Source organism: Cajanus cajan, chromosome 8 (assembly GCF_000230855.2).
Source record: "Cajanus cajan strain Asha chromosome 8, NIPB_CcT2T_4, whole genome shotgun sequence".
NCBI lineage: Eukaryota > Viridiplantae > Streptophyta > Magnoliopsida > Fabales > Fabaceae > Cajanus > Cajanus cajan.
Genome location: NC_138524.1, coordinates 11,694,256 through 11,714,275, shown reverse-complemented (window position 1 = coordinate 11,714,275; position 20,020 = coordinate 11,694,256). Strand labels below are relative to the sequence as shown.

Below are 20,020 nucleotides of genomic sequence, written 5' to 3'. Positions count from 1 at the left end.
TCTGCAATAGTCTTTCAAAGTAATTAATCTTAGCAAAATTCTAAAATTTGTGAGAACTTGAATACCCATTCCAAATGTATACCGTCCTACAAACTCAAGCATCTCATCAGTCTTACGAGTTAAAAGGAACATTAAATACTCGCTTCACAGTTCACCAGAGACTTTCCACTGCTAAAATGATCCCATCCTCACGAATTCGTCTCTTTTGACTGTAGGTGCATAAACTTCACAAAACCCGTTTTATACACTAGTGTGCAGTCTTCCAAATATGGGGTTAATTATTTATTTCATATCTCTAAGATCCTTGAAAGATCACATTCCCCCCGTCAAGTAATTCATACATTAGAATCACTTACTAAACATGGTCGACTTTTGTGGTCATACTTTTACCACTCATGTTCAAAAGCTGAGGACAACGCAAAAGAAACATTAAGAACTCCACATTTCAACATAGGATTGACTCAAGTCAATTAACAGACAAGAGGAGAAGACAGCAATGCCTTGAATTAAACCTTTTTTTTTTCTTAATTTCATTTCACATTAGAAAGAGTAAAATAATGCCCTACAACGAAATGAGTTACAAATCAAAGGTAAAGAAAACTGTACAGAAGAATGAAGGAGAAAGCGAAAGAAGAAATTATGATGGATTAATAATTAGACTCCCCACGCTAAAAGAGGCAGGCAGTTCTGACTTCTGAATGATGAAGCACTCCCTAATCTCTAACAAGGGTTTCACGCAAAAATTCATTGGTCCCACATGGCCTGGAATATCGCAGGTCTGTGCTTCAACCACTGAACCATCTCCCTGTCAAGTGGAGAGTTCTTAATTACAGAGTCTAACATTGGACTGCCAAAAAATTTCGGACAACTTTTGAATGACCATATCCGATCTTTGGGCCAAGGTCTCTGGGGCTGCTTCTCCTGAATAAACAAACAAGCTAATTAATCACCACTAGGGCACACATATGTATGTTATTTATAATGAGTAATTACTGTATAAGCATAAATAAAAAGGGAATCAACCAAATCGCTAATTTACAGTAACTGACATCTACAATTATAAACATGTGTAAAATATGTTATTCAACACTACCTCAAGCTAGAGCATATATGTCCTATGTGCCAATCTTGTTACAAATATATTCACCCCTAGAACCTTGAAGAGAATTAATGAATATATCAGCTAACTAATCACTTGTTAGAGTAGCTACAGTATCCTTTAGTCAGTTACACCTGTCTTGTATTTCAGTTACAGTTGGTTAGACCCATCTACATGTAGTGTCCTCTACATATATATACATACACACACAGATATACCTCCCCTGTACAGTTCAGAATGATTCAATAATACACTTTCCCAGTTTTTAAAGTTCGCTCTCATCTACAAACATTAACATATGTAAAACATGTTATTCAACAGAAATATAATATCTTCCACAGATAAATATTTCCTAATTGTCATGTCCCACCCCCCCCAAAAAGGTTAGAAATGAGAACACAAATACAAAATAACTAACCATTCTTGACAGCATAGATCTCACAGTCCTTGGACCATAAACACGATGCCTTGAAGGCTTCTGAGCTTTGGCATAAAAGGAACTGATGTCTGGTAATGACAAGCAACCCCTGCTTACTCTAGCCAGAGTACAATCTGGCTCTGCATTACTCTGATTATGCCAAAAAATCAGTTGCCCTAAACAATAATTTTCACCATATATCTTTCGATACTCCTGAAACTCTGCTCCCAATTTGTCAGCATACTTAGGACCTAAGTCAAGTGGACTAATATAGACAGGTGGTGAAGTAATAGTTTGATAATCCTACATGAAAAAAAATAATTAATGGTAAATATAAATTAAAAATGACAGGAAGAGAGAAGAAAAGTTTTCAACCATATAAAAGTTTATAGGCATTCACAGTAGAACATACCCTTATTCTAAAGAAGTACTTGGTATAAGCATAAATATGAATTAAGTCAGCAGCAGCATCATGCCGACTTTTGTATGTACAAGGAAGATTTCGAACCTCGTCTCTCAACCTTTAGAAAGGGGGAAAGAAACATAATGTAAAGATTGCAAGTTCTAACAGGATAAAATTTACATAAAACAAACTAGAAGCATGAGCACTTACCACAAAAGAGATTTTTGAACCTCCTTTTGAATATCTCCAGGGCTTGAATGATCACGAGCATTAATTTTGGACTTGAGATCATTCAAAGTAGACTCTTCAACATGAGTGGCCAGGCACTGAAGAAGCTCTTCAACAAATGAATCCTCTCCTTTCCAGAGGAAGGAAACAACTGCTTCAGGACTGAGCTTCTCAAGAGGAGGTGGAGCTTTCAGTGGATCGCCAAAAATACATCTCATAACATACCTTACCTGTAAAACCACTAAAAGATTTAACTTTTGCTTCAAACAGAAGAAAACAAAAATTTACTACATTGATACCAACACGATCCACTTCCCGTTACATTGTAGAGTGTAACTGTGAAGTGCTTGAAATATGAGATCCAAAATTCTTGACAATCTATGAACTACTAAGCCAAGCAGCTTCCAATATTAAAAAGAATTGATCCAGTGATTCTAGTGAACAATGATCTATACCAAAAAGTTGACCTTTGGCATTTCTCTTTTACAATAAAATTCTAAATGCAAATATTCATAAAAATGAATCACCTTATCAAGAGTGACAGCAAGATTTTGAAGCCTCTGATTGTATACACCTTCAGCCTGAATCATAACAGAAAGAGAAAAAAATAGAAGCTAATTAAATTGGTCGTCTTTTGATAATGAAGCATAGGAAGAAAAAAAGAAAGCACACCTGAACCTCTACATCACTCGGAAAGAATTAAAAGCTATTTAAACTAGCTGTCTTACAATAATAAAGCATAGGAAGAAAAACAGAAAGCACACCTGAACCTCTGCATCACTCCTTTCAACTTCAAGACAGATATCTGAAAAATATTTTCTTTTCTCTTCAAGATTGTGCTTTAAAATTTCCTCAGGAAGTTTCGTTCTTTCAAAATTGATAAATCTCACCTTCACAAGATCAAAAATAAAATAAATTACAAGTCAGAAACTAAAATAACAAGGTAATTAAATAACAGCAAAAACTTTAAAAATAAAAATAAAAAAGACAAGACAAAAGAAACAAGGCACGTACAAGGCGAGCTGCATAGGCAACAAGCCAATCTGGCAGGCCTCCAAGCAAACAACTGCCTAAACCAGCTCTTCCCAAGTCATTATAGTCCTCTTCAGATACACAGTTTAATTCACAAGCTTCTAGCATCAAATAATAACGATCAAGAATTCCATGCCACTCCTTCAGTACCTGACAGGACAGACAAAATAATAGTAAATAAGACAACAACTATTCCACCTGTTACAACAATCCTCATTCTATGGTTTCATGTCTAGTTAACTCACTGAAGACTACTGGCATTTTCCCCAAAGAATCACAAAGTATGACAAAGGAAACCAATACCACACAACGATGGATTAGAGATATGGCTAATTTTAAAAATAAATTTAGAGCACCAGTACAAACAGTTAACGAACAATCAAATGCCTAAATGGAAGCAAATATATAATTATTGAAAAACGGTAATGGATCAGCAAAATAGGATAAATAATGGTAATTTAATAATTATATGTTAAAGATAAATTTACAACTTTATGTCAAGGATTTGTATGTTCACGTTTCAGGATATGTTGTTCTATTGATCGATATTTGATTATAATATTATAAAATATTCATTTTACTTTTTCATATAATGTATCCTAGCCATGCTATATCCTATATCTTTAAAAATGCATTATGTCCTTGTGTCTGCCGCATAGTAATCAATATTCAATAGCGGATAGTGGCACAGAGAAGCCACCCCCAAAATGCCATATTGCCATTGCCAATACACACACTCACATACATAACAATATGTTTATTAGTCAAAAAATACTTTATATTCTTTCTTCTTATTATTATATTTATATTTCTGATTATTATATTAATTTTACTTAACTTTTTACTTTTTTATTTATATATATTCTGTTTACATATTTATATATTACTTATGTTATATATTTGTCCATATCATATAACATTATATAATAAATAATTATGTATCAATACTTTTTCAATATTACAGTGTACTATATAGTTTTATAATAGTATGTGATTAATTATAAATTAAAAAAAGGAGGGAAAAAAAAACTCCCCAATTGTTGGACTGTTTGGAAAGGAGCCACCCAATTTAGGGTTCAAGCCCAATACCCCACTCTTACCCAAAAACCAATAGAAACCATAGTCTTTCTCCCATCATTTGCCACCTCCTAATCCACTATCTACTTTCAGAAAAACATTCCTAGCCTCTTTCTCACTGCTGCTGTTGCCTCCTACAATCCACCATCTTCTTTCAAAAAATCAAAAATGTCTCGACCTAGACTCTAGGTTGTCTCATCAGAAGTTACAGCCTCGCCAAAAAACTGAAAACTTGATGCCTCTTTGGAAAGTGACCACTTTGCCCACTGTTGACACTGAAAATGGCCATGACTCAAATCTGCTGTGACAATGATCGCTGACACAGGGATAGCAAATGCACCAGCACCACCCACTGTTGCAGTGTGATGGGACTTAATACAGTGCTCAACCGTGATCATGGTAGTTAAAATTGTTATTGTAAAATCCCTGATTTTACAATTGCAATCCCTTTCAACAATTCAATTCGTAGTTATAATTGAAGATGAGATACAAAAAATCGTGTAAAATCACAATTCAAATCCCAAAATTGCAAAAATCATATAACTTAATGATTACACCAGCAAATTGTTTGGACATTTGACCCAATCCATTGTTTGCTGACCTGTTTTTTATTTTCTGTCTAGATTCAACCCCAACACTATACGCAGCATTCTCTTCTAAAATTTGGTAAGTTGTGAACTCTAATCATTATTCATCTTCATTCTCCTTTGCAGTTCTTCCTTTATTCTCCAGGCGTTCTTCTTTCCCCATTCTTCCTCTGCTTGAGGCTGAGCCATTGACGTTCTTCCTCCATCTAAGTCGTCATTCTTCCTCCATGCATCCTTTTATTCGAACCTCCATTTGCCATGCAGGCTTGGGTTTATTCTAGAGGTGTCAAAATTGATCTGATCTAATGGGCCGGGCTGAGCCAATGAAATTTTAGGCCCAAAAAGTACCAGGCCTATTTGGCCCAGTATTTTTTTTTCTTTTAAAATGCATATAATAGAAAATTGGATCAATCTGACCCCACAAGCCAGAAAAAACATGGGCCATATAAAAATAGTCAAGCGGATGGGCCAATTTGGCCCAACCTTGCAAACCAGTGGACCAGGCCAGACACGGCAACAAAAAATTGCCCGAATAAAAGTTGGGTCGAGCAGCCCATCTAGACAGCTCTAGTTTTTTCACTTTTTGGCTTTTCCTGTTGTTTGTTAGAACCTAACCTCTCCTTAATTCTTATGCTCTTCTTGTCTGAACCCACACAGCCACAACTAGATTCTAGGATTTGAGTATTAATATTTGCTTTTGGTGTTTAGGTTTTCTTTTATTACTTTAAGGGTTATGAATGATGAAAATAATGTATGGAATATGAATTATGAAAATGTATTATGAATTTTTAAAATCCCATAATTCAATTTACGACTTAAGATTCGTGATTTTTTATCTCCTTGCTACTAGATTTAAGGTAAAATCCCAATTATAATAACCTTGGCTGTGTATATATCTCTACTTTCTAGGCTTCAACTTATCTAACTATAGTAGTATATCACTTGTCATATAACACAAATACACACACAAAACAAAGAACGTGAAAAGAACTGTGTAGTGGTGTCTGATGAGTGTCCAAACCAATGCGAACTCTATTTTGACACATGCTTGCTCTATTTTCTCTTTATAATTATATATTATTATTAGGAACTAAAAGTTAAAGATTTGCCAAGTCCAAACCTTTTCAAAAGCTCCTTCGCCAGTCAGATTTAGATAGCTCCCACGGCAAACTTGGCTACCACACAAGCAAACTGAAGCTTCATATTCCTCCTTGCTCTACAATGAGATGAACAGGTATTTATTAGATAAAGTTATAAAGCAGATATATATTGTTCTGTTGGTTGGAAAGTGAAGGTTGACATGACACACCTCTGTAACAGAATTATAATCAAAAGTGATCTCCTCACCATGTTGAATTTTACGAACACTATAAATACCAATTTGATAACGACCATCAACAGCAGTAACTCTGGAAACACAATTGAAAAATGCAATGGTTAATTAGGGATAAAACATATATTAATTAAAAATGTAAAATACCATCAACTAATGAATATAAGAGGCATTCTTAAGGATCAAATCAAAGAAAAATTATATGAATTTGTCAGTTAATTAAATATCAGATTCACTGTCTAAATCTGTGACAGTTATGCAAATGGCAATAAGACATGTGATAGGTGAGGAGGGGTTGGAGGATTTTGAGGAACAATTTAGGAAAGAAAGTGGTTTAAACAAATTTTTTTAGTTGAGCACAAATTTGAAACGGATTTTTCACTACAACAGTAAGTAGCTAGAACAATTCTAAAACTCTGCTATACCCTCTGATGTCATTAATTATATAGCATATATCCTAATATATACAAAATATAGTTTTAGATGTTTATATTCAAGATACCTTAATGTAATCATACCATGTCGATTATCCATACCCATGCAAACTACCAACGATATACAAAAATGTTACCTAAAAAGCAACCTATGATTTTTTTATCAATTTAAAGAAGAAAATATGGTCATTTGGTCATAAATGTTATTAGTTGCCTTATTTACATCTGAATTTCCATAATCAGATGACCTTGAATGAATAAACACAAGCTATTAATCCTTTAACCTTAATAAGATAATGTTATGAATGCAATTTTTTTTTTCAATTTAAAAGTGGATCCAACACCAATAATCATGTTTGAAGAATTGGGCATTTAAATGCTCAATATTCATTAAATTATCCTAATAATAGCCTTAACAAATTTTGAAAATCTTGAAAATAGAATTGTCCAAATAAAAAATACATTTAAATTGATTTTGAAATGTCAAAAAAACAATTATTTGGTCATCAGATATCACCGTTGAACAAGTACTATATTTTTTAAGGAAGCCACACTAACATGATTGCAGAACTCAATTATTTTATAATGTCATTCTTCATTGCTCATATGCACATTATGTAAATGGAAGAAGAAAAAATGATTTAACAAGTACAACAAAACTATCTTGACTGCAGTTGGTAAATGAGTGCACACAATCTTTTGAAGAATATGTAGTTCCCCAAAAATCCATGTGGTGCACTAAAATAGCAAAGAAAACTTGCTTTGAAAGACCAGAACAAGCATCAGGGTTTAACAAGTCAGCACACAGATTAGGAAAAATTACAGAAGACCAAACTGACTTTGCTTCACAATTAGGTCGGCATGAATGACATATCCGACTGGCATAGTTAGCCTTATGCATGGCATCAACAACAACCAAGTCATACCCATCAGCATCACCCTGTCATGTAAATTGAAGATTACATTAGTACAGAAACCTGAAAGATGTGCAAATCCATAACTTGAAATAACAAATAGGCACCTTTGGCCTTTCCAGGTAGATGTTATAGAATTCTGGCGCTGGATCATTACTATTTTTCTGCAGAGATCGAATCCCATCCTGTTTCTCAAACCACTTCCACACAGGATACACCTAATAAAAATAATGTCATTAGCAATGCCTAGTTATCACAAAATCATACAGGCATGTGATTCCAGAGAGCAGACTAGGTTTCTAAACAAGATAGTCTTATACAAAGAAGATGCACTGAACTATGACAACATGTCAATTTAAAAGAATAAACACCTCATGTATAAGCATACATTGTCCTTGAGACATTCTAATATTTTTTGTGGTGAAACTTAAGCTAGCAAATCCAGAAATATTCTAGATCCTTGAGGAGGAAATGATAAATAAAATGACACGAGGAAAATTAGAACAATATTTAAGGCCACAATGTTACAGGAAAACACCAAAAACTAAGCATCTGCACCTCATACCCTCCTAATATGTTAAAATGCATGACCTAGGTTTGCAGAGAATCAATCATATATAGTTTGATCATGATGGGAAACATAGAACATCACAAGCACACAATTATCCACAATCTAATAGATACATTATTTTCTAGATCTTTGACATTTGTTGAGATCCACATTGCTAGAGATATGGTCAATATAATCCTTACAAGCAAGTTTTTTAGAGTTGAATTAAATCCTAAGCCTAAATTATAAGATTGTATCGAAATCTATCCTAGATCCATTTTTGGGCCAAATGTATGTGTACACTCTAGATGTCTATTCCTAAGCTTGAGGAGTGTTATGTTATTGGGTCACCCGCATTTGTCAACACTCTAAATGTCTAATCTTGGGTGTGAGGGGAGTATTGAGATCTCACATTGACTAAGGATATGACCAATGTAATCCTTGTAAGGCTTGGGCAATTCTCATTTTACATGCCAGAGTTGAGTTAGGTCCTAAGCCCAAATTATAATATTAGTATACAAAAAACCTGCTAAGTAAGCATATAAAGCTTGTACATTCATAAACAAAGCTGCATTGGGAAAATATCATGAAGATATAGTTTTTTTTTATATTTTTAATGCCAATATTTTTAGTCTTCATTATAAAACTAGTGAGGTCGAGGCACGAAAAGATAAAATAAAAATAAAAATTAAGTAATAAAAGTATATTGGTCTAACAGATATTATAATTAGTCCATTAGTTTCAAGTTCTTGAATTTGATTAAAATATTTTTTTTTTTATTTTTTTAAAACAGAAGGGTAAAATACTCAACAAAATGTGGAGACCAAAGTAGTTACTAAAAAGAATATCTCCTTTATATATTAGTACAAATTAGTATAGATATTATATAATTGTATATTTTTATAATAATTAAAATTATTATATATATAAATCCATACCTCCCCTAGAAACTCCACAACAAAATCATCTTCACCAAAGCCTTCTGCCTTGTCGCAAACAACACCAAGCCCCTGCATGATCCAGACTATTAGACAGTTAAAGAACAAGGAAACATAATAGTTCAAAGAAGGCTACAAACTTGAGAACCCCTAGAATCTAGAGAACCATTGGAAGATAACTATTAAATTTTTGTATGAGTCAAAAGATCATATACCTTTCTGTAAGCTACATATTTATCATCCAGACGACCTTCTATGGCTTTTAAGATACCTTGACACATTCTCACTGTTCTCGCATCACAGTGCTCCTCTGCATACCTTTCAATTTCCTCAATAACAGGCTGCAAAGGGTAGCTCATTGGAGTGTTTCCAGTTCCAGTTAAATACCTAACTTGCTTATTCAACATCCGAAGGATCTTGTCTTCAATAAACAAATGCTTCTCTTGTAGAGACCAATCCAACTCCTCTGGCATAGAATCAAGTAAAAGATTGTGCGTATAGGGATCAATTCCATAAACTTCTTGCTCAATGACCTCATTTTCAAGCTGTTTTCTAGGTTTGTAATCCTTGACTTCAGGCAGTTCCATGTCAGACTCCTCAATGCCATTCTTTTGCGCACTCAGCTTCTCTGCATAGTCATCTGGTAATGAAACCCGCATCTTCCTTTGCACATCCTCCTCATCAGCTACAATAATATACTGATCAATGACATCATACTTCCGAGTAACAGGAGGAACCAAGCTTGCTTTCGTCATGCGAGCCCCCCATTCACGCTCATCAGTGATAAAATCTAACCCATTATCAGGTGTGAAACATCCATCTCCCCTTGACTCCCCAATTCGACTATCTGAACGGACATCTTGGTCACTTTCAGTATCAGCAGTTTCAGCATCGCTATCACTCTTTCCATCTTCGGATGATCTATCAAAGTCATCAGATGTCTCACTCTCTGAGTCCAAAAATTTCTTATTCAACTTGTATAAACGCCTCCTAATTTCTCTATCAGAAGCATATTCCCCATTATTATCCAAACCACCTAGTGTTTCATTATTCCTATGCTTCCTCTCAGATACCAATCTATTCTTCTTGTACTTAGAGGAAGTAGAACAGAGAGTTGATGGTGGGTCTTTTCCCCACATCTTCATTAGTGCATCTCTGTCGTTCACATACTTGGAATTACCTTCCAACCGTGATGCAAGCTGAATAAATAATGTGATAACATGATTCATATCACCAGCATCACCTCGATTCTTTGCTCTGTAATCAATAAAAAAATAAATACATTAAGATTTAAATAAATGATGGGCGAAAACTAAGAAACCTGTGTTTAATGAACAAATCCATAAGCAAAAGCATCCAGCAACAACTTTTAATCTTAAAAATTTTCATGAAAATATGAGGACACAAAATAACCAAGATTAATGTAAGCCCTACAAACAAATCATGGATGAAATAATAGTATAACTGCAAAACAACAGCTAATAATCAAATATTTGAACTTCCATGACAAGAAATCAAGAAGACAATTAAGGTTTAGGTACATCTACTTCACATATATGAACTTCCATGACAAGAAGACGAATAAGGTTTAGGTACCTCTATTTCATAGAACAAGTTAACTTTGACCATGTAAAGTACACGATAAAATTTTTTCCAAACTACTAAGAGATAATAGGGTCTTTTGTCTTCTTGTCAGCATAAGCCTATGATTTCATACACAGACACCCAAATAACAGCCATAGAATCAGATAAAAATGGCCAACATCTCTTTGACTACTTCTGTTAAGAAAAGTGGGATAAAAATCATAAGACTTACTTTATTGCATCCCGACACATTCTACTGATGTCCTCCTTGACATAGCTCAACCCATGCCCACTGTAATAACCATTTTTCATTTTAGCCTCAATTTCTGCAACCTACAAGCAAAGGAAAAAAAAATGAAATGTGAATCACAAAATAAATCTGTCATAGTTACTTACTAATTTATTGCAGAACCAATTGCTGTACCTTAGGCATAAAAAAGTCACAGGAGTTTGCCTTCATAATTTCCCTCAGTCTTGAAGCAAGAAATTGCTCCATCATCTTGTAACCATTTTCAGATTTCTTAATTGACCATCGTCTTGTACGCGCATCTCTAGATAGAATGGAAGAGGACTTTCTAGCATCATATAATTTTGACCGCTTGTACAAATTTTGACGGAAAAATTGCTTTGTGTCTCGCTTATCCACACTATCAAAATAATCTGACAACTCACCAAAATCATCCCTAATACAAAAACTGCTGACCTTGGAAAGAGATGAAGTTTGATCAACAATCTGTTTAAGGCTTCTGATTTTATGTGGCTCCTCTGCAATTTTGGTTAAGCGTGAACCCCGGCTCTTGATCCATTTCACATTGGTAAATTTAGGAGTCAGCTCTACAAACTGGCTGCACCCTCTAATGTCTACTGTAGTTAAACCAGGAAATGAAAGAAGAATTTTCTCAAGCATGCCAGCAGAAACATTGGTGCAACCCATTAGAACCATAGATTCAATCTTGTCTTTTACATAAGCATTCTGCAAGCAAATAATCTGATTAGTTAAGAAAGCCAAGGAAAAACTCTTTACAATGTTTTATGTAAAATATAAACTGAACCTACCAAAATGTTCCACATTATGGAATCAGTGCAAGAATGACCCAACGATGACAAATTAACATGCCTTGAGACCACTTTGTAAGACCTTACAGTAGCTCTCCAATGCTTGCAAGTCATTGATGCAAAGACAAGTGACTTCAGATCAGACCTCAAACAGTGGAATACTCGTGCCAATAAACGACCTTCCAATAAACCCCAGCTTCCAACCATGGAATCAGTAATGCCACTTCCTTCCCCAGAGAAAGTAGCATCACCACATAGAGCTTCAAAAGTGGATTCATTTTTCTCAATTGTCAGGCTGCCATCTTCAAAATCACTATCTTCTTCACTGTCATCAACCAGCATCCGAGCTCTTTTGGAAGCATGTCCATCACCTTCTAAAAGAAATATAACACACATACACACACCAAGCAATAAATCAATAAAATTTATAAGTAGTTCACTTGAATGAAAACTATTAGGATGCTGGGATAGCTACATGTAAAGTATAAATTTCATAAAAGTGAATGAAAAAGAAAGCAGAAAAATTAGCTAAGGAAACAATACTAACCAATGAGCTAAACTCACAATCTTATTCAGGTCACACCAGTAAATAAGGCTAAAGCAAAATAAATTAGCCCCACATTTGCCAGGCGAAGAATTTTAGAAGCCAAATGATATATGCAGAGCACTTAGAGTGACATACATAAATTAAACCAATATATGCACAATGTCAACAAGAGAATTTGTAGCATATTAACATGCATACTGATGCAATGAACAGCAATCATCCAAAACACTCGGTCAATCACACTCAAAACTGCTAGTAAAAATAGAACAAGAAAGTCAAAGTACAGTTATGGGGAACATAAAATTTCAAAAATTAAGGCACAGTACAAGAGATTATATAATATTCAAATATAAAAATTAGATTTTGAACAATAAATATTTATAATTTAGTGCTACTTGCACCCTTCTTGATTGAATAATTACACCTATCTAATTTGCTTTATATCTTATTCTTACATATTTATACCCATCATTTAAAATAAATTAAAAAAAAGTGCATATACCACCCCAATTTTATATGTGGACCATACAAATAGTACCCTTAAAAATAAAAATATAAAGGGATGTAGAATTAATTTTTCAATCTAGAAAGGAATAAATATAATTACCATGAACCTCATGGAAGGTTAGTTCAATTACCCCTGTATATGATTATATTATTATAATATAATATGGATACAATGTCCAACATGCGCAAAGTCCAATTCCTCAACATAACCCCATAAAGTATACCAAATAATAACCAAACACCTAAAGAGCACACAAAAAGTGAAGTAGCAATTTGTTTCATTTAGTGACACAACTCGATTTTTTACTGTATTGCACGGCTTGGCATGCAGTTCAGCGATACCAGCTCTCGACAATGTTTCACCATGATGAGCCAGATATGTTTGAAAGAAAATTTTGGAAAGGGGCAGGGAGGTCCCACACCACAAATATTGGGGACATATCATTGTGTATGAGCATAGTAGCTGGAAGCGAATGTTAATATATATATATATATATATATATATATATATATCACCAAACAAACTTGGGTATCACCCAACCCAAGCATACAAAAAATAAGTTTGAATAAAAATGATTGGAAGAAATATGGTAAGGATAAACACAGAGAGGAAAAGGGAGGGAGGATAATCCAAACAATATACCTTTCAATTAGTCAAGGTATAAAACAATACAATCCATAGCAGTACAAGTATCTTAGCTAATGCAAACAGACAACAGGATAACTAAAAATAGGGGGCAGAATTGTTACCAGATTTCCAATATATCTGTTTCTCAATTTCTTTCTTTGGCTGTCTTGCATTGATCCAGGGATCTAAAACCTCATTTATAACAGCAGTGAATTCCCGGCTCTTATATGATCTCATCACTAATTCATGTAGCTTCCCACGAGTATAACCAACAAACTGAGGGTGAAGGCTGTTAAACAAATTTGACTTTGAGTCAGGTTCACCATATGAAGCACAATGAATCTGCTTTGATGGATGTCCAGAAAATTCACCAGACACTGTACCACTTTCTTGCTGCATTCTTAGACTGACATCATATGTTTCAGCAGAAGAGGTAACAGGGACCCAGAGTTTATCACATTTCCTGAACACACTGCTATACTTTTTTACAATTCCTTGGTCTACTAAACATTGTAGATCTGAAAAAGATGAAGGCCCTCTTTCACGCCCAGAACCATCAAGATAATACCAATCGCCCAAATGTAATTGTAAGTCATGAACAGTAGAAAGATGGTCTTTAGGAATATTAATGAAATCCATGCTCCTACAAGAGCCTTGAGAACGTTGATCATTAAAAGCTTTTGAATGAGAATCTTTTTCAGTTGATGATCTCTTGCTGTCACTGGTTGAAGAGAAAGGCCGAGTTGACCTTGAATGATATTTATCCTTGCCTCGGGTCTTTTGACGTGACTCTGAGACCAATAATCCCTGGTCCTTGGCTACACAAGCATTTATCCTTACCACTGAAAGAATATTTCCTTTCACTCCTCTAATAGAAGCTATCTTAGTTTGAACTGGTTTGCTCACAGCACTGCAGTCAACCCTCTCATCAGCACAAAAAGCCCAAAGAGGAAGATCAAGCTTCCTACTGTGAGAAGGATAATACAAGTCATCTTTTTGAGTCCAACGAGGATCTTCACATCCAGATTTGGGCATTTGACATAATGAAAACCCATCATTAAGGACAAGTTTTTTATTACAATATCTATCTTGGGCATCGTCATTCCTCTTCCAGTCACCACCTTTGCATGACCATTGAGAAGAAAACCAATCACCAGGAACACCAAGTGTAAATCCATTGTTGTTGTCAGAGGGTATACTTACCTGAGACTCATATTCAGTTGATGAATCAATTCTTGAATCATGTTCTATCCTCAGGCAAGTATCATGCAAAGGAAACCCTGAACAAAAAGAGACAACAAAATACTTATCATGGAGCACACACCACTACATGCATATCCAATTTGCTTTTTGTACTTCTCCAAAATGCAAACTTCAGTGCACCTCTAGGTGCATAACAGGAAAATGAAATCACCACTTTAAGCTCACCATGACATAAAACTCACAACTTTGCTTAAAATCTCATCAGTTCATATCAAAATGCATAATTTTATTGAGGTCAAAATATTTTGTTATTCACCCAACGTACTTGCAAATTATAAGAGTACATAATTCCAAACGTTTATGCTACCATGATATTACTTGTAAAGCTGCAATGACATGTTAAACCATAATACATGACTGAGTGAGCATAATGCAAATTAATTGTTCAACATAAAGAAATAGAAGATTCAGGCGAGCAGTACAACAGTATAATGGTATCAAAACTGGACTTATTAATAAACTACTATGTATTTTATAAATGACCACTATTGTGCAATATAGGCCATTTAATAACAATTTCATAATAGAAATCAACTCCCCATGCATTGGTTTGAATAGATAATATTTCCAAGTAACAGTTGCCCATCTATTTGATGCATATATGCAAGTTACAAATTATTATCAACATCAAATCGTCGTGTCATAATGTGAAACCAGAAGATTATTAGAAACTACAAGAAGCTTTCATTACAAAGAAGAAAACTCATTAACTCTACCTACTTCACAATATTCACCACGTATCAATTAACAAGAACCTAAGGGGCTGTTTGGCTAGCCCATTTTCTATTTTCATTTTAGCTGAAAATAGAAAATAATATTAAAAATATGTTTGTTCCATCTTTTGAAAATATTTTCAATAATAAGTCCAAATATGAAAACAAAAATAAAATCATTTTCATTGTTTTCAGTAAAAATGAAATCGGTGGCATGCTTCATAATTTTAATGGCAACTTGTTTTACAGTTTTTCATTGAAACTAGTTTGACAAAATGTCCTGGAGCAACAGTGGGTCACTTGTGCATGCGTCTATGCCATTTTATGAGATTTGGCATTTTGGCTCTATGCTTATGACAGTTATAGAGGAGGTTTTGGAACAGATGAAGTGGAGCATAGCAATTTTATTATGCATGTGAAAATAGTTAAACCAAACATATTTTTAATATTTTCATTTTCTGAAAATAGAAAACTAAAAACCAAACCACATATTTTCTAAATCTTAAAATTTGAAAATAAAAAATATTTTCAGAAAATAAAAACAAAATGAAAATAGAAAACATTTTCATAAACTAAACAGCCCCTAAGGGCCTGATGACTTATGTTTTCTTTTCCAAATTTTATTCTGTTTTCACTTTTAATTACAAAAGTATCACCTTATTTTCACATGTTTGTAGAGGAAATAGAGAAAACAAACAAAAAAGTGAAAACGGGAAACAAATAGAAAACAAGGTGACATTTTTGTAAATTAAAGTGAAAACAAAAAATTAAAACAGAAAAAAATAAGTCATAGAAAAGACCATTTCCTTGAATATAAATTGTCAACCACCACATGACCCTTCTAGAAGAAGAAATATCAACCAAAATGAACATTGAATTATTCAAACTGATTAAAAAATTAAATAAAAATGGCCAAGAACTGTCAGGCAATTAAGTACCTTCATACTCTCCCAATCCCTCCCATTTTGCGTATTCAGAGTTCATTTGCAAGGCTTCTGCAAGATGATAAAATAAATGAGTTCAGAAAGATAAGATATTGCAGCAAATAACAGAAAAATTACAGATTGATGTAAGAAATCTATGTTTTTTGGTAAAAGAAATCAACATAGATATCATTGACAGGAGTCACAGAACAAAAAACCTTTTATTGCCTCAAACTCCTTTCCAGGAATAACATCATAACCGTCTAACAGAACATCAACCCTTTCATCAATGTGGAGGTCCTCCAACAAGTCAGATGCAATCCCACTGTCTTCAGAGCATAACATTGGCTGCAGAAAAGGGGCAGGGATTCCCTGATAATTCTCAGGACCGGATTGAAGAATATCTCCAGTATCAGCCAAAAGATTACCAGGAGCTTCTGGAGGGTTTACCAACTGGGTTGTGGTGTCGGACACAACTGATAGAAAACTCTGAGCAGCTAACGGTGATACTGCATTTTCAACAGTTAGCCACCTGTCACTATCTATGTGCTTAATAAAGTGATCTGACATTAGCACACCATCACCAACAAGGACCTTGATGTCAGATAACTTAGAAGGTCCATGTTCTACACCATCATAATCAAGGTAAAACCATTTCCCTGATGACGAATCCACCACCAAAGGGACATGTGGTGGAGTATCACATATGTCCATATCTTCTTCCATAGAAGGTAGCTCCTCAGGTGATGGCTCCAAGCAAGGAGAGTCTTTGCTGCTTACAATCGGACTACAGGAGTGTTGTTCCTTTTCAGGTTCACTGCAGACATCTTTCTCAATAGACTTGCTGGCATTATGCACATTTCTTTCACCTTGAGATTCTATATCAGAAAGATTTGACTCCTTTTGGATGTCCTCGTTATCTTCATGATCCTTACAACTATGTTGTGAGTTATGTTTATCACTTGATAAGGATTTACTGCTTAATTCTTGATGAATGTTTGGCCTAGTTTGATCATGTGGGGATTTCTCCATTAAATTTGGAGTATGGTCCCTCCGATCATGATGTCGACCTCGATCTTGTGGGGACCACTCAGCATGAGTAGGACTTCTTATTTTATGATCGTGGTGACGACTTCTATCCCAATTCCTATTATATGGGGATCTCTCCCGACCATGTGGAGATTTGTCACGGCTATATGGAGATTTCTCACGGCTGTAGGGTGAACGACGTACAGGAGTGCGATCCTTATAATCATAATACCTGGCCCGATCATGTGGGGATCGCTCAGAATGACTAGGGCTGCGTCCATGCTTGTCATAAACTGATCTGTTAGGCAAAGAAGACTCATAATGCCTAGAAGAATACTTGTCTGCTGATGATTTTGAAGAACTATTTCTATAAGATCTTTCCATGGAGAGACGAGAATAGTGCTCTGAATAAGCATGGCGCGAGCTATCATCAGTAAGCCTTCGACTTTTTAAACCAGTATAATCTGCATAGTTCCGCTCACAGCTTTCTGATTCATTACCATGCCTCTTCAACCGACTTCCAGAGGTGTAATCCCGCAAATGGGTCCTACTATTATTGTGTTCATTTTTCTCCTCGTCCACAATCTTTGAACTGATCCTTATATTTCTTTCTTGCCCACTCTCCCACCTGGGAGCACTTTTAGCATGCTGACATCCATTTCTATTCAATTCCTTCTTCCTGAAATACTCATCACCTGTATGTCTTCCTGAAGGTGGTGCATGTTCCCATTCACTTTTCCACCCTTTATCCCTACCCGGCAGGTACCTTCGGGGTCTAGGGTAACCATAATCATCCCTCCCCGTGTCTCCCCTATGCCACCTATCTGGAATGAATTCTCCCTTCTCAATATCATCCTTAACTCCACCTCTCCATGACCCATATTCCCCTTTCTCAGTTTCTCCTTTCCTACCCTTCTCAGCAACTATCTCCCCTTTCTCCACATCCTCCTTTCTCCATTTTCCACAAACAAACTCCCCCCTCTCCGCCTCCCCTTTCTTCCATCTCTCACTCACAATCTCCCCACTCTCAATTTCACTTCTCCGTGCAGGCAGTGCCAGCTTCTCCGGCACAAACTCTCCATTCTCCAGCTCACACCCGGGCCACTTCAAGGTCCCCAGTTCACCCTCTTCCATTTCCCCACACACTTCCCCACTCTCAACATCCTCCCCGCCCTCGCCGCTCACACTGTCCGATGCCAATTCACCCTTCACCACCTTCTTCACAGCAGGTGCCACTTTCTTCTTCACCTTTACCTTTTTCTTCTTCCTCTTGCCAGCAACCTTGAGCAATCCAGAACTGAACCCATTCCCACTCTTGCCTCCGCAAAGCGACTTCTCCGCCGCATTCGGCAACCTCTCAATAACATGCTGCTGCTGCTGCAAAGGCATACACGCCACGCCTCCATCGCCCATGGAAAATCCCAACCTTCGAAAAAAAAACCACGAAACCCTAATCCTGCACTCCGCCGGGGCTGTCAATGCTCATGCTGCACACGCTTCGCCTCTCCGCAATCCCGAAGCTCCAATTCAAAACCCTAAATCCCAAAAATCCACGAAGGGAAAACAAATACGTCACAACCAAAGCAAATGTAGGGTTTTATCGGAACGCGAGCAACCTCCGACGCATTCGCGAACGGCAAAAACGCACGCAAGCGAAGCTCCGCGCGTGCGTTAAATAATCGAAAGAGAAGAGTGGAAAAGCGCAACGCGGGAGAGCAAGGAAGAGAAAATTACCGCGAAATGAAGGAGAAAATGAAAGGCGCGGATCGAAGAGAGAATCGCAGACGATGCGAATAGGAAGAAAAAGGCTGAGCGAGCGAAGATCGAGAAGCGCAGACAGAAGTACGGCTTCGAGAGAAAGAGAATCGCGTGTTTTTCAGAGACTCTGTTTGACAAATCGATATAAAGAGAAAAAGGAAAAAAAAAAAACTTTGTATCTGGCGCTTCTTCTCTTCGCTATTATATATCTTCGTGTTTTTCTCTCTCGCGCTGTGCAACTTCTCTTGTTGCCTTCAACGAACCAAACCTTCGTATAATTTTTATTTATTTATTCTTTAATTTTCGGGTTTTTTAATAATAAGTGTATTTATTGGAGTCGTAATTACTAAAATGCCCTCGGAGACTTTTTACTCGTAGATGTGTGCGAGTGCGATGTTATTGTTTGAGGAAACTCGTTGACTCTTTGCTAAGTTGGTGCCACCAACGACGAGTTTAATGCTTCTGCTTTAAGGAGTTTATTTGAAAAAACAAAGCTTTTGTTGCCATCATGATGAATCAAATTATACCTACCCAGAACGTGTATTTGGAGAACCTCTGAAAATAATCTGGGAAATTCAATTTGTCAGATCTTTTTCCTAATTAAAATTAAAATACAATCCAAGAAGAAAATTAAAACTGTGTTTGAATTAGCCGTTTAATTAGGCAATTATTTAATTTTTTTTTCATTACTGATCAATTATTTTACAAGTGTTTATTATATCAGATTTCGATTGTGTTTGACCCAATTTCTTTAATTAAAAAATACTTTAAAGTTAATGTTTCAAATAAGAATTTTAAAGTTAAATTACAACTTTAAAAAAAAAAAAAAGATCATTTCTTTGTCCCACAGTGTTAAACTGGCGGTATTTCTTGAGGAAGACAGAGAAAGAATTAATTAGAGCAATTTTAACAATGGTTTCTTAGTAAGTTTTCTCATTATTGCTGATGGTGAAATTTTTCAATTTTTTTAATATTTAACAATTATATTGATGAAAACAT

At 35.5% G+C, this 20,020-nt stretch overlaps 1 protein-coding gene across 3 annotated transcripts; it reads right to left on the bottom strand.

The window, feature by feature from the left end:
- Positions 1 to 501: 501 nt before the first annotated feature.
- Positions 502 to 19,279, bottom strand: LOC109812756 (histone-lysine N-methyltransferase ATXR3). 3 transcript variants are annotated; one of them, XM_020376794.3, is made up of 20 exons: positions 18,998 to 19,275; positions 16,453 to 18,798; positions 16,250 to 16,306; positions 13,458 to 14,615; positions 11,654 to 12,027; positions 11,022 to 11,570; positions 10,830 to 10,930; positions 9,229 to 10,270; positions 9,014 to 9,085; positions 7,633 to 7,743; positions 7,451 to 7,551; positions 6,154 to 6,253; positions 5,965 to 6,060; positions 3,163 to 3,330; positions 2,913 to 3,038; positions 2,676 to 2,729; positions 2,131 to 2,378; positions 1,930 to 2,038; positions 1,518 to 1,820; positions 502 to 921 (listed from the first exon to the last, which is right to left on the bottom strand). In XM_020376794.3, exons 2-20 carry the CDS (start codon positions 18,674 to 18,676, stop codon positions 745 to 747), a joined length of 7,170 nt encoding a protein of 2,389 aa, XP_020232383.2. In that variant the 5' UTR covers positions 18,677 to 18,798; positions 18,998 to 19,275; the 3' UTR covers positions 502 to 744. The 3 variants fall into 3 exon arrangements, 2 of the variants coding, with proteins under 2 accessions (XP_020232383.2, XP_020232385.2); XM_020376796.3 differs by having other exon boundaries at positions 11,654 to 12,024; XR_014428532.1 differs by lacking the exons at positions 502 to 921; positions 1,518 to 1,820; positions 1,930 to 2,038; ... (2 more) ...; positions 2,913 to 3,038; positions 3,163 to 3,330 and having other exon boundaries at positions 7,435 to 7,551; positions 18,998 to 19,279.
- Between the last annotated feature and the right edge of the window lie 741 nt (positions 19,280 to 20,020).